Here is a 15,713-nt window from a genome sequence, read left to right on the forward strand (position 1 = left end):
CGGCCCAGATGGGATCACAAATTTGGAACTAAAGAAACATACGGAAGCTTGGGCAGCATTCGCCAGTGGAGTGTTTGATAAATGGATTGAAGCAAGTAAGATCCCAACGTCTTAGACAAAAGCTTGCATGGTCCCAATTTACAAGAAAGGGGCAAGAGACGACCCAGGACATTACCGGCCCATAGCGTTGCTGGACACTCTTGGCAAACTCTTTGGATCTATTGCCTTGGAAAATCTTCAAAAATGGACGCAGCAATCAAATTACACCGACACTTTACAGGCTGGATTTGTGAAGGGCATGTGTACCACAGCTAACATTCTTTTGCTCAGTGCCCTAAAGTCAAAGGTTTTGGATCATTTGGTATTCATTGACCTGGTCCAGGCCTTTGACTGGGTCAACAGAGAAAAGCTCTGGGACAAATTGATCCATCATAATTGTCCAGATTCAATCCTCGGACCCATCAAATCACTCTACACTTCAACATTAATGAGAGTGAGATTGAACAGAGCCGGCCTCCTTTCTAAAGAGATACCAACAGGAGTGCCCTCTAGCACCTGCCTTGTACAATTCTTATACAGCTGACTACATGGACACGCAGACAGGGCTGAGAACATTTCCTCCCACAATAGGCAACTCAGCAATACCCAGACTCCTCTATGCTGACGATATAATTCTCATTGACCAGACAGCGGTGTGACTTCAAAGGCAATTGACCAATCTTGTTGCTTACCTGAAAGATAATAATCTGGAGCTAAACAAAGCCAAAACAAAAAGCATGTCGTTCAGCAAGTACGAGCCTGCGCAGAAGACCCTACAACTCTATGCCGAGGGATGCCAACTGGAGATGGTAAAAAGCTTCCAATACCTAGGAATAGTGCTAAACAACAGCAAGAGTGAACAGCCAATGCAAGAATTTTTGGAAGGGAAAATTCCTTCCTTGGCAGCACAATCAAAAGTCGTCAAACCTACAATTGACTTCTTTAAAGCAAAAACTGTGCCCAGTTTAACTTATGGAGCTGAAGCCATGCCCCTTCCACCCGATATAATTTGGAAGAAATTGGAAGGTCAGTACTGGAGGCGTGTCTTGACTCTGCCTCAGTCAACACCAACGGCACTAATTCGTAGAGAACTGGGCACATCCTCCATTAAGGCAATAGTAGAAAGGAATGGTCTGATGCTGTACAGGAAAATTATAGACGTGTCCTGTAAACTACTTTTTAATCTCATCAAAATTGAAAGGGAGGATAAAAATAATACAATTGACATCGTTTGGAGACACAAAAAACAAGACCATCCTTGAGCAAATTGGCAGCATGGAAGAAGAACTTATCCTGAACCCAGGAAATGTGAATAAAAAAAAGCTATTGGAACTGAACTAGATCGAAACCTTGGAGGAGGCAGCAGGATATAAGCTCACCAAAGACATTCCTCCTAGATACAAAAAACGTAACGAATTACCGTCTTACTTACTGAAATTCCCAAACCAACAACTTCGGCAATGCTTTCTAAGGATCCGGCTGAATTTGATGAACACCAATGAAATCCGAGCCATAAGAGGTCTTGTGAAGTGCAACACCTGCCGCTTCGGTGGGTCGCCCAAACAGGTGGAAACCATTAAACATCTCTTGTTATCGTGTCCGGGAGTGAAAAGCGAAAGACACTCCTGGCTGGGACACTTTATGGAAGACGTCTACACCTATGATGAACAAGAGTGGTGGGCCTGCCTTATTGGAGGGGAAAAAACCTAAATGGGTGATAGCAGTGGTTGGCTTTTTTAGACAGATTGGCCTGGTAGATACAAAACCACTGGCAACAGCGACATAAGTGAAGGTGGCGACACAAACCTGGAACATAGGACTTACTTCGGGACTTTGGAACTTTGTAAAAATGTTTTTTTTTTACAATCAAATAAAAATGTTTTTAAAAAAGTAATACGAAAATGAAATCACTGCTGTAACTGGACAACTTGTTACCACTGAATTTTGAGTCTGCAGCTTGAACCAGCACACAGCAGAATTCCAGCTTCAACTAGAGACCTTAATTAAAGCTGTGACTAGCTATTCAAATTCCTTACTTCTAAAATACCTTTCTGTGGCACTTGATACAGCCATTCATTGAAAAGGAATTATTCATTGTATACATCGCTGGAGATTAACACAGGAGAGCAAGAGTCTATTTGCATTATTTTAAATCACAAAACATCTTTAAAAGACATAGCATTACACTGCTGGAAATATTCTTTTTCAACACAGTACAAGCTGAATAGTAATGTCCCCCCTTCCAAAAATATGGTACATTGACTATACATATCAACAACTGAAAGATCTCTCTCATTAGAGTAAGCAGAGACCAAGTATGTAAGGGGGGGACGGTGTGGCCATGAATGATAAGGAATACAATACCACACATAAAGAGGATATTGTGAATCACCTTGCTTTTCTATGACCTTGTTAAGGACCTTGGCCTTGCAATATCCTTATAAAGCATGGCAGGGGGCAGTTTATCTGATATGTAATGTGGCAAATTCATAAACAGGGTAAAAAAAGAAAACAGAAGGAGGAAGTGCTTGGAAAGGTTGGTGTGAGCATCGTCAAGGTGGAATGCTGTCTGAGGGAGGGACAATAAGCATTGATGTTGAATTCAAGAAGAGAAATAGCAGGCTCTCTTACAATGGGGAAGACCCTCTACTCACTCGTTGTTTTCAATGCCTTGCAAACAGGCCTATGTTTTATGTAAGCAGTAATGCTTCATTCAGCAGGCTTTATCGGCTGGTAACGGCATGCTGTCCAAGTAACAAGAACACTGACAGAGGCACCAGCCCTCTCAATGGTGCCTCAGGACATGTCCTAACAAATACCTTATCCGAAGTTCACCATTACTGTGCCATCCTCCAAGGAGTGCTCTGGGTGGATGCTCCGAGTTGCCCGTCAGATCTTCCACTAGCCTCCCCACACTTACATTTTCAGATTCCATGCTCAAACGCACTATACCCATACCAACTAAGCCTCTCATACATGTCAACAGAATTATATACATTTGCCATAATAGAACTATAAGGTGCCACCTGTGAAATGCAGTTACTTCAAAGTGCTAGGATAATCCTCCCAACATGCATCATACAATAGAATGCTACACATCTACAATGAACTTACACATCACAGTCCCAGAAAATACATCCTAGCACCATGGCCACACAAGGCTGCCCTCTGGACAGAAACGCCTCTGTGCTCTCATCACATGACACTTGAACCATGAAACAGGCCTGTACACAGAGCTTAGGGTACTTCTGGACTGCACACACCCACACAACAGCAAAGCTATGCTGCATTTACCCTCTCTGCCCACTAACATAACCTATTCCCTTCTCTTTCAGGCTCACCAGAGCTGCTGGAGACTATGCAAATAGCCTTGATTCATGGTATAAATCCCAATTGAACAACATAACATATGAAGTCAGGGCCTTTCAAGCAGGCCGCGGGACATTACATCCTATGCATACCACCGAACAGGTTATTACTGCTTCTAGCACCATGTGCAAAGGTCCTATGTACATGGAGAACGTTTTTGGTGTGACCAAAGCAAACCATGGCGCACACACGACCTGTGGTTTCACATCACAAATATGTAAACTGCACCTAAGATGGCTGCCATCCAAATGGGCTGGGGTTCTGTTCTGAACCCCTCTTCCTTTTCCATGCCAGGTGCGGGTCTGAGGGTATGTTGGTGAGGCACAAATAACCAGAGTAGAAGAGGCCAGAGTAGGGGTACATCCGTATTTTGGATGGTCTAGGAAGGGGTAGTTTGGAACGTGGTGTGCAGCAGGCTACAGTGGCAATCAAGGCAGATGGGTGAAAAAGGGCAGGTGTGCGCATCTCTCAGCTTGCTCCAAATATCGGCTTTCACTGGTAGGTAAGGCCCTTATTATGGTCAGCCTGATTGGCTGTCGGACCTAGTGTCCTGCATTCAGTGGTTTTCACCAGTCATGTTTTTCTGTTCAGACTTTGGACTCTCTGTAGGATAACATATGGCTCGTGGATGGCTTTGGTTGCTTTTGGGTATCCAATAGGTTAATGTAGTCCAACCGTCCATGTTATCCTACCAGCAGCAATTTCCCATTCACTTATGTGTTGTGGAAAGCGTTGGTTTCTCTATGAATGTAAGATTATTTCATTAACCTGTAATCTTGAGGAGTGAATGCTTTTCCATTAATGGCTGAAACCTATTGTCCTTTACAGGTGAAGGAGATCACAGAACTAACCCAGCCTTTCTTTACTTGATCAAATGCTAAACGTTCGTCGTTTTGGATGGCAATGCAATTTTGAAGGGCTTCTGAACCGACTTATCCGTCCACCCGGCCTCTACAGACAGTCAGCCCGAGGGTGCTCTACTGCACTGTCCCATTGGCCCATGACTTGATTCTGATACTCCATCAGTCTGCCCAGCCAGCACCCCACACTCATTCAGCAATGCCCTAAAGTGGCCACCCGGCAGCATGATCATTATAAGCCCTCCCCCTAAAAAATAAATAAAGAAACCATTCTGGTAGGTCAACAAAGAATATTTAATCCACATATACAACATAAATGACTACACGTGAAACGGAAGGGAAAAACATGTTAATTATGAAGAATCATAGTAATTGTTGTTATCATCAATAACAATATAATTTAACACCAATCATACATTTTTTAACCCATTGCATGGCAGTAGAAATGAATGGCAGTAGGATATGGCGGACAGCAAGGCAGTGGCTCGGCTCAGTCATGATGTGTTTGGTGGCATGTTCTCTTTTGTGCATCTCACAGGCCAGTCTAACAGCATGCTCTGTGTGCACCTTGGAGCCTACTGACGAGAAGGACTGAGAGCCCCGACGAGGGGGCACTGGCCAATCAAGTATAGGTTTGATGGTGCCCTCTCCCATCATGGCCTAAGAGAGCAAGGGCATCGGGGGTTTTTGCGCCCAAAGGTGCAAAAAGCAGTTATTGACCACTATAATGATATGTTTACTCAGCTGCGCATCTTGACTTTGGGAGTGATCGCTAGGGCACAACGGGAAACCAGAATGTAGCGCAGACAATCGAAGTGAGAGAGGTATTGGACAGCTTCAACACATGTTCTTCATCCACTGTTGAATGGATCGAACACATGGGCAGAGACATTTGAAATTGGTGCTGACTCCTATGAATTTGATTTATTACTCTGTATCATCAGAATAGCTCTAGAGGACAACCAACATGTTTTCGATAAGCTCGAAGATAGGTGCAAAGTAAATGTGGAAGAAGACGGAGAAAGGGGAGAGACCTGAGGGACACCACAGGCGATTAAAATGTTCTGGGAAAGGAAAGGATAAAGTTTGACATATTGGGCTCTCCAGGAGAGAAACACATAAAGCCATGCTCAAGCTGATGGGAGGCGAGACAGAGAGAGGACAATCCATCCAGGATGATGACCTGGTCCCCAATACCAAATTCTGAGGACAAATCAAGCGGTTTTACTTCCCTTTGACCATATCGCCATTTAATAAACAAGCAGGGCAGTTCCCATCCAGCCCTTTGACGTGTACCCCTGCACCCCAACTTGGGCTTCTAATTATTTTCCAGGAGTTTAGACAGAATATTTAAGTAAGAAATAGTCGTATAGTTAGTAGGATAAGATTGCCGGATCAAGGGAAGGTTTTTAAAGGAATGGGGTGAGTGAACCTTTAAACGAGAAGAGGACTGCTTCTATGAGGGGCAGGTTAAAAAGATAGCAAATGTTGGGGGCTATGTTAGTCTGAAATTGCTTGTATAAGAAACCTGTGTTGGGTCAGCAGCAGAGGCCATTATTTTCTTTACAGCATTAATAAGGCAAGCGACTGTGCCAGTTGGATGATGTTGAACGTGATTGCAGTGCTAGCAGAGGGAGGTGATAGGAGACGTGACAATGCATGTCATAGCAGTCGGATCAGCATCCTTATAGCTGTTTCCTACAAAAGGACCACACTGCATTGAAGATATAAAGCAACGCTGCCCCTCAGTAACTCATCGCCTCTCCCATGTACATATGTAAATAGCACATGCACTGATCCACTATTTGTATTTACACGTGATTTTGTGTGCCTTAATAAGCCTGTAGCTGTTAATAACCCTCTTATATGTATACGTATACATGTCAATCTATGTGTGCCTTTATTTTTTCCTTCATTCTTTGTAACCAAGAAACTGCATTATCCTGTACTGCGCCCAGAAACCCCTGGGTGAGGCGCGCACTATAAATAAATAAACTAAACTAAGCTAAACTAAACAGCAAGCATTACAATGTGCGATCTGCACACAGAACCACGACACCAGAACTGTTCAGTATTATACACCACCAGACTAAACTCGAAGTCACAGATATTACAGTATATTTCTTGTTTTGCCATGCATTATGCTATATATGAAACACATGGAAAATATTCTTTCTATGTTTGCTGAAAGAAAAAGGATCTCATTTTGACAATGGTGGTTAATAAGACAGAGCATAATTAACAGGCAGAGACAAGCTCTCTGCCTGTTTATTCTTTTGTGTGACATTTTAGATACATTTTCTGGATGGAGCATGGGCATGGAATATCTGTTTACTAACCCGTTAGACAGGCTATACTGGGGGTAATGGCGCGAGCGAAGCGAGGGCGTTTAACAGGGGTCCTGAGACGTTATCCTTGGTATAGTCCATGGAACGGGTTAATAATGTCATTAGCACTTCAGGTTACCAAAGCAGTAACCCAGGGTGTTAAACAATAAGTATTTTCATTCAAACAACGGGACATGCGTGGCGCCCTGTTCATTAAATAAAAATACTGTGTAAAGATGGCTGCCATGGTTAAGGAAGGCAGGCTATGGAGCCCCTCTTTCCTTTCAATGACAGGCAAACGCAGCAAAGAGAGAAGCTGCAGGAGCTGCATAGGCAACTAGCACCACAGCAAAGAGGTAAGTGGGGATTGGTGGGCAAAAGGACTGCGGCAGTGATGGGGAAAGATGGCGGGCTGGATGAGTTGGCAATCAGGCGGCTTGGAACGCCTTCTAGATCGGGAGTATCAGGCTGCGGTTCTAGCCTCCTTATTGGCAGGCTCCCACTCGCAGGCTGCTAATGTAGTATCTGCTGCGCCAGTTTCCACTGTCACGTGCAGGAAAACCGTCAAGTGTCTGCTGACATCTGATTTGGATGCAGACGATGAGGCTTTCGTCTTTATGGATTCTGCCCACTGTTTATACCCTTAAAAAATAGGGAAAATGGGATTCGTTGTTACGTTGGCCGCCATGAACGTAGTTTAGATGTGCCAAGTCTTCAACCACTCACTAAAAGTCAATGGACTTCCATGCTCCCATTGGTGGCTTGGCCTATGGGGAACTATGGAGATTTCGCAGTAGGCCTCTGCACCCTTTTGTGTGGTAATCTATTTTATTTCCAAATTTTCTTATAAGAAAAGCGTTCGGCTTGTTGAAAATGAGTAATATGGGGTAACTTTTTCGCGGGCCTCTTTTGGATCCCAGTCCAGCCCTGCGTGCTCCCACAATCTTTTAAAATCCTTATACGAGAATTGTCTGTAGGGGTACCTTGTCTACGGGCTGAAATTTCGACATAAGGCATCAACATATGGAGGTAGCTGCGAACTGGAGTCTGCTTCCTCTGAAATCCTGTGAGGAGGCTGGTCTGTTAAACAGAGCACAAGCCAGCGTTTCTTAGTGCCTGTGTCATCTGCACATACTATGGCGTTAGGGCGTTAGCACCCCGTTCCAAGGGCTGGAAAGGAGTACCGTCCCGGCAGCCCGAGTTATAGGCCTGAGTAAAACGAGGCCCTATAATGAGGGCAACGGGACATTACCCCCTGTTCCAGCCCTCGGAACGGGTGGGTTGCTAATACCATTAGCACCCCTGGTTACCTGTTTAGTAACCCGGGGTGTTAAAAAATAGGAGTTTCATTCATTGAACGGGACGCCGTGTGCGTCCCGTTTTATGAATGAAAATCTTTTGCAAAGATGGCTGCTATGGTAATGGATCGTGGGGCTCCATACAGAGCCCCTCTTCCTTTACCATAGTGGCCTTGAAAAGTGAGTAGGGGTGAACACTTAGGTAAGTGGCAGAGGGGGTTTGGGAAATAATACAAAAAATGCACAAAAAAAGAAACGGGGAAGATGGCGCTGTGCGGAAGCGGCAGCTGGTGGGTTCTGTGGAACACGGCTGAGATTAGAGGTTTCCGCCCGCGATCAGCGGTACCTGATTGGATATGCCTCCTGCCCCAGGTGCTAGTGGGGCTTCTCGTCTGCTTGCTGAACCTGCTGGCAAGCATAATATATACTCACAAAAAATCCAATTGGAAGCGCCGAACCCTGGTGCTAGTCAAACGGATGGGGGTTGAGAGGAGAAAAACTGGCCTCTTGGTGGTGAGCCTTACCACTTTTACACTGCCAAGTACTGCCCCGGGATCCACTTCAGACAAGCATGCCGGTTTGGGACCTTCAAAACATAAACAGAGGTAATGATAATTTTAAAATATATCTGGCCATGCTCGCCCAGACTGCCATATATGGCAATAGGGCAATTCATGGTGCTCATGTGAACCCGTTCTTTATGGCCAGAGTGGGGGCAGTTTCATGAGTTACTACAGGAGTTATTACACTAGTTTACCAATGACCCTAAAAAATATGCTTTTAAATACACTATTTGTAACTTATTTGACGGAAAACGTCCCCTTTGTCAGTACTCAAAACAGCCTGTTCCGAAAATTACGTAATTGCAGTTTGCGATTGTGGGCCACTTTTTAATTTGTGTAAGTGTTGATTGTATGTCCCAGTGCGACCCTGCAGCATGGAGCCTGAACAATATATAAGGGAAGGATCCGGCCAGAGACTCTGACTGGATGAGGGGCAGCTGAGCTGTCCACGTGATCACTTTTTGCTAGGAGTTCAGAGAGCCATTTGGCATTGGATTGTTGAGCTTTTATTCAAGCGAATGGGATGGGCTAGGTATTTTGTATGGAAATACCAGAATACAGGGTCCTATCTTTACTACGAATAGGGCAAAGGTCACCTGATAGGTAAGTAGAAAAGAGAAGGATTTGAAGTGAAATTCCGACATGAAGGAGTGTAGGGAAAAGATGGGTTAACTATGGGGCATCAGATAAAGAAAGGGTACAAGAGCAAATGCAGGTGGTTCTGAGAAACTGGCTTCTCCAAAAATGGCCAGGTCACACAGCTTATTCAAGGGAGTGGGCCTACATTTTGGACTCAAGTTTCCTGATTCCACAGCTCACACACACATGCCAACATGCCATTTAGTCACATTCATTCCTATATTTTCTTTGCATTCTGGGACTTGTAGTCATGGATTTAAAATGTGAAAAGCAAAACTAAAAGCCACAGAAAGACAAAAACAGCAGTGGGTGACAATCTCCCAAGCAAGCATGTTGGCATGCTCACAGTTCAGCAGACGGGCGGATTAGCCTTCATTATGGTCTCAGCCCAATGGGCAAATGCGGCCAAACCAAAAAAATACACATCTCATAAACCTATTTTTGGGAGGGGCAATTCACACTCAGATATAGGGGGTGAGTGACTTTTGGAGGGATACAATCCTTCAGCAAAGCCAGATCTGGACCCTGGCCTCTCTGTATGTAATATGGCAGCCGGCATTACCTCTTCTCTTCTGGTAGTGGTGTAAATAAGGCACGGGAACATGAGGTATTAGCCCTTGACCTAGAATGAGCCTCACCATGTTGTTTTAATATTTGTTGAATGGAATAATGCCACACTATGAATGGAACAGTAGCATATTAACCAACTGAGCATTCACAAAAGCGGCAATGGACATAATGATGTGATTTCCTTGCTCGTTTGTTTTTTATTCCCGTGCCTAAAGCTTTCTATGTCTGGGTGCTTTCAAACTTTTCCTTTTGACGTTGCTTGGTGATTCTATAGTGAGGCCTTTATTTATTTATTCATCTATATAGCGCGCCTAACCCAAAGGCATCTGGGCGCTTTTATTACATGTGATGATTCGATAGTTTACAATGTTACGTAGGTACTTATAGGCACAGTTATTTTCATGGTAATGCATTATTTACATAGTTACATATGGGCGTCCCATGACACTTGCGACAGTGAATTATATACACGGACATAGGTGGAAGGTGAGTTATCCACACCCTGTGTGAAGAGGTGGGCTTTCAATTGTTTGCGGAAGATCCAGAAGGAGGCTTGGGCCCTACGTGTGACTGTTAGAGTGTTCCACTGTTTGCTGGCTATTGCCGGGAAGCTGCTGCCACCTGCTTTCTGGAGTTTGAATCTAGGCGTGGCGAGATGGTGCATGTAGGCTGCTCTAGTGGGCCTTTCGGTATGGGGTCTTGATATTTTGCCAGACAGGTATGAGGGGGCCGCCCGGTGAAGGCATTTATGCGTCAATGTGAGTGTTTTGAACATGATCCGTTCTTGCACCGGCAACCAGTGGCCATTATTTCTAGTTGTGGAGATCTGTGTGGTTCTGGGGATGTTAAGCGCGGCTCTTAAGGCGTTGTTTTGCAATACCTGAAGTTTTCTAATATTATGGATCTTAGTGTCGGCATAGAGGGCGTTGCAATAGTCCAGTCAAGTCAGAATGAGGGCTCTGTTGAGAGTAATGCAACTGTCAGGTGACAAGAAAGGTCTGCAGGCATAGATGAGTTTGCAAGTGTAGGCTGTTGCTGATGAGGTAGCATTCACTTGTTTCACTAGTGTCAGCGATGACTCCAGGTAGAATCCAAGGGTTTTTACTTAATTGGAAACTTTGATAATGTTACTATCGATGTTGAAGTATTTGAAGGCATTGTTTAGTTTGGAAAGCCGGAATTGTGATCCTATGAGGAGCAGTTCGGTCTTTTCGTCATTCAGACACAGACCGTGATGAGCCATCCATGCTTGGATAGTTAGATAAATGGCTTTGAGGGTGGCAGTGTCAGTGGTATGGTCATCAGTAATGGGGATGAGGATTTGGATGTCATATGAATAATAAGTGTAGGTGACACCCAGAGGTTTAGTGAAAATATTAAATAATGTTGGAGAAACACAAACCTTGTGGTACTCCACATGAGGCAGCAGTCGGTAGTGATTCAGCCTTGGAGGAGAAGACTCTCATTCTGTCTGTTAGGAATTATTTTATCCATTGGCAGGCATTCAGAGAGAAATGTGCTGCTGAGGCCAAATGTTTGCAAAGGTTGTTATGGTGAACAATATCGAAAGCAGCCGAAAGGTCGAGGAGGAGTGGTAAGGCTAATTTCTCTTTGTCTTTTAGTTCATCCATTTGGATTTTTAGGTCCAAGAGGGCTGTTACTGTCCCGTGTCGTGGCCGGAATCCAGACTGTCATAACCCGAGGAGGTTATTGCCTTCCAAATAGTTTCGTATTTGTAGGTATGCTACCCTGTCTAGTATTTTAAGTAGGAAGGGCACTGTTGTGATTGGGCGATAGTTAGTAGGTATGTTTGGGTCAAGCATAGTTTTCTTTAGTAGTGGTACCATCCATGCATTTTTGAGGTCAGTTGGGATGCTGTTGTTTTTAAACAAGGCATTGATAAGGCTTGTGATGGAAGGGGTGAGTTGAGGGGCACAATCTTTGATGACTGTTGCAGGGTGCTTGGCACCTTGAGGGTCTAAGGCGAGAGATAATTTTAAGGACTTCTGAGTCGGAGACCTTAGTAAATTTGTGGCACTCCACTATTAGCTATGGCCATAGGGTGCTTACTGGAGGGTACTGTAGGTCGGACTAAGGTTTTATTTGCTTCAGTTTTTGCCTGAAGTATTGTAATTTTATCTAGGAGAGCATTCTGGATGTTTGAATACCAGCTTGCATCCTTGTTGCAATGTTCAACTGTACTAGTGATTATAATTCTCTGAGGATTATATGATATGGTATGATAGGATGGCAAAGAGTTTGTTTGTTTTAGAGTTGGCCTTGGTGATTCTTTCGTTGCATAAAGTACTTTTTGTCAGGATGACCTTTTGTTTGTACTTGCGGGCTGCTCTGGAGAATTCTAATTTATTTAGTTCATTGCGACATTTTTGCCAGTCAGATTCCGCTTTTCTCTTGGACTTTCTTAGGGCTTTTATGGTGCGAGTGAACCATCCATTTACGTTTGCTGATTGTTTAGCCTTACGGAAGGAGAGAGGTGCTAATTTGTCAATGGCTGCATGTAGAGTTTCAATATACTGTTTTCTCATGATAGTAGGGTCAATTTTTCCAGTGTTTTGGAGTACTAGAATAGGTTGCAAAAGGGGTAGTAGATTGTTAGCTGTGATATTTCGTTTGTTTTTTGAGCGGTTGGCCGGAGCCAGCTGTGGGAGGTTGGAGGGGCAGAGCTTGGTAGCAATGTTAAATGTTATGAGATGGTTGTCAGACCATGGACAGGCAGAGTTCGCAGTGATGGCAGATTTGCAGTTGAGATCTGCGAGCCAGTCGAGTATGCAGCTTTTAGCATGTGTAGGGTTTCGGATGTGTTGTAAGAAGGCAAGTGCAGAGATAGTGCATTTTTGTCTAGTTGGTCATTGAAGCCTAGATTGAAATCTCCCAGGATGATGGTTTGGGAGTTTGGTTTGGAGTTAGTGGAGAGGACTTGGGCTACATCGTTCTCGGAAGAGAGTACAGGCCCGGTGGTCTGTAGATCAGGTGGATGTTCAAGGTGGTGGTAGGGGCAAACGTCATTTTTGCTGAGACTAATTCGCCAGAAGGGATAGGCTTATTTGGTATTTCTCTCATGTTAAGGGTGTATTTTGCTATGATGGCTACACCTCCACTTCATCCTGCAGATTGTATAGTTGTCTGGCATGGCTAAGGCAAGAGCCAGGCCTGCTGCCGCATGGAGCCAAGATTCTATGATGGCTACGAAGTCGAGATTATGTATAGTGATGTTGTCTGCAATGTCTAGGGCATGGGCCAGTTGGGACCTCATGTCAATGATGGCACCCTCGATATCATAGTTTGTTTTGATATTCCTGGTGAGGATGGTAGCAGTGGGTGTTAGACTAGGACTTAGAGCCATTTGGCCGATACATATGTTTAGTTCAGTAGCTGGGCCAGTATTGCTAGATGGTGGATAGGGTTTATCTTTAGTATAGGTAAGGCAGTGTTTTGTTGTGGTTACGGGACGCAGGTTGTTCTAAGTGATAGGAGTGAGTTCCTTCTTAGGATGGCAGGGGCGGTGGTGATGAAAGTGTCCCTCTTGAGCTTAGTTCTAGATGCTAGCTTCCTGTTTCTCAGGGTGGGTGAGTTTATGATGCCAACCCTGCCCCTTCCATTGCCACCAGGCGTGATTGGCAAAGGCAGCAGCAGCATGATAGCATGGTGGAGGTGACATTTGAAATTCACAATATGGACCGAGGTTCATAGAAGTTGAACGTGTAAAAATGGCCTCTTGGTGACATAATGATCCTACTTAATGTGGACTTCCTCAACATGCAGTCGATTACATAAGATTCTAACAAACCTGGTGGGGGGGGCGCACAGGCAGGTTATGATGCTGGAGGGGTGAAGAGCTCCACACACGGCCACATTCAATACCATTTCACTCCTTTGCAGGGGCCAGAGGGAGGGCTTATAAAAGATGGATTGAATTGTGTACTTTTCAAGGCATCTTTTATAAAATATGGCTTGAAAAGTACAAAACCATAGTAAGGTACGCACATAAATATATAAATGCTTTCATACATTTATATATTTGATTGTGTACCTTAGTATGGTTTGTGCACTTTTCAGGCCACTGCCATCTAGAAAGCCACGCCCCCAAATGAGGGCCTCCTCATTTTCCTACGCCAAATAAAGCCCTGACTCCATTCGACCAAGTTCTATTAAGAGAATAAGAGAATGTCAATAACATAAAAAGACTCCTTTCTGTTGCGAATGATAGGCTGGAATGCAATGTCAATACTCTTCTTACAGGCTGACATTGCAATGCATACATTTATGAAGAAATAATATTATAGACACACATGCACTGAAAAAGTGCAGCTGGCCTTGTGCACCATCTTGTATAAAAGCGCGTCTTTCTGTCCACAGTCCTTGCAATTCCGCATTCTGGCGGTCTCACTGTGCGCTTTACACTGCTGTCTTTTGTGAGCAAGGCTGTTAAAGCTGTGACTTTCACGCTAACGCTGATGAGGCGAGGGCCCGTGTTGAGTTTAGCTTCAGGCAACGTTGTTGAGGGCGTAGGAAATCTCAGGAGATCATAGTGTTGCCATACCGGCGCCCCCTAGTGTGCAAGAAGATATAGTGCATGCAGGAAAGCCCCCAGATCGCGTCTAAACAGAAGGCGGCCACCAACGTCCCAATTCAGGAGTCACAAAGATTCAGTGCGTGGCATTTCCAATGAAAGATGTAGAATCAAAGGTGACTCGCGGACCAACATCTCCCTTTCGTTGTTTGCTTCGTAACTTTGCTGTAATTCACTGAAATGTCTCACAGAGCAGGTGTCTTGGCACTGAGCACAAATCGTGTCCCATTAATTATCATAGATGCAATCTGCCATAAAAAAAGGAAAATACATTCTAGTTAAATCCACTAATTAACCTTTACGCAGTTGTTCACTGTATTTTAATAATGCAGCCTCTTTCAAGTGCAATGGAAGAATACTTGGGGAATTAGAAGCCTGAAAATAGTAATGTCCTAAATAGTCACACATTGCAGAAGGAAAACAATGAACTGTATATGATCATGAAAGAGGGTTGAGAATGCTCTGATTACTTACCAGTAATCTTCATTACTCCTAGTCCTACTCTTCCTCGGCACAGTACTTACATCATGAGGCCCCTGCCTCCGACACAGGACCTTCTTCTATTTCTTTAAGTCCCTATAACTCCTCCCCCACATCCACATCACTCAGTTTCATATTACCAAGCCAGAGCATGGGACCTTGGCCGTAGGGAGGGTGAGGAGGGTCATCAGTACTGTGACGAAGAAGAGTAGGACTATGAGTAATGAAGATTACCGGTACGTAATCAGAGCATTACCTCCACGTCCACTCTTCCTCGTCCTAGTACTTACCTCATGAGGTAGACCAAAGCAGCAACGGGGAAAAGGTCCCAATGAGACACAGAGCCAAAAACAGTGCAGCAAAACACACACCCACAATAACTCTTAATTCACATCCACACAGACAAAACTCCAACCACGAAGGAACCAACCACCGAGTGGGAGAAACTCAACCCATAGCGGTTGATGAAAATGCCTAGACCAGCCAAGGCGGCAGGCATACAAATCTCTTGCAGAGAAAACCCTCTTTGCATCGGCCCAGGAAGCCGCCAAACCCCTGGCGGACCGCCCCTGATCGTGCGCAGGCACAGGCGGGCCAGAAGCCACATAGGCCCTGGAGATCACAACCCGGAACCACTGGAAAATGGAAACCACAGATGCGTTATGCCCAGCCCCAGCCGGACCACAAGCAATCAGAAGACTATCAGATTGGTGGAAAAAAGCAAACCTAGCCAAATACTTCAACACGTCCCGCCGGACATGATGTTAAGCCAAGCCACCTCCTCAGGCGTTCTCGGATCATGAAAGAAGTCAGGGAGAACCAGATCCTGAGAGGTGTGAAAACCGAGATACAACTTAAGGGAGGAACTTCGGACCACACCTCAGCACCACCGAGTCTGGCAGCACCCTCAGGAAAGGAAGGTTACATAAGAGAGCCCCAATCTCCCCAAGCCTACGGGCAGAAGCAAGGGCAATAAG

General features: G+C 44.7%; 1 protein-coding gene across 3 annotated transcripts in view; it reads right to left on the reverse strand.

Annotated features, from left to right (window-relative positions):
* Window positions 1-4,544: 4,544 nt before the first annotated feature.
* Window positions 4,545-15,713, reverse strand: part of FYB1 (FYN binding protein 1) — an 838,597-nt gene continuing 827,428 nt past the window's right edge. For all 3 annotated transcript variants that reach the window (XM_069627166.1, XM_069627167.1, XM_069627165.1), the window contains one exon: window positions 4,545-14,504. In XM_069627166.1, coding sequence (XP_069483267.1) covers window positions 14,485-14,504 — 20 coding nt within the window. In that variant the 3' untranslated portion in view covers window positions 4,545-14,484. The remainder of the gene's footprint in view (window positions 14,505-15,713) is intronic.

Source organism: Ambystoma mexicanum, chromosome 6p (assembly GCF_040938575.1).
Source record: "Ambystoma mexicanum isolate Mex_15411 chromosome 6p, UKY_AmexF1_1, whole genome shotgun sequence".
Taxonomy (NCBI): domain Eukaryota; kingdom Metazoa; phylum Chordata; class Amphibia; order Caudata; family Ambystomatidae; genus Ambystoma; species Ambystoma mexicanum.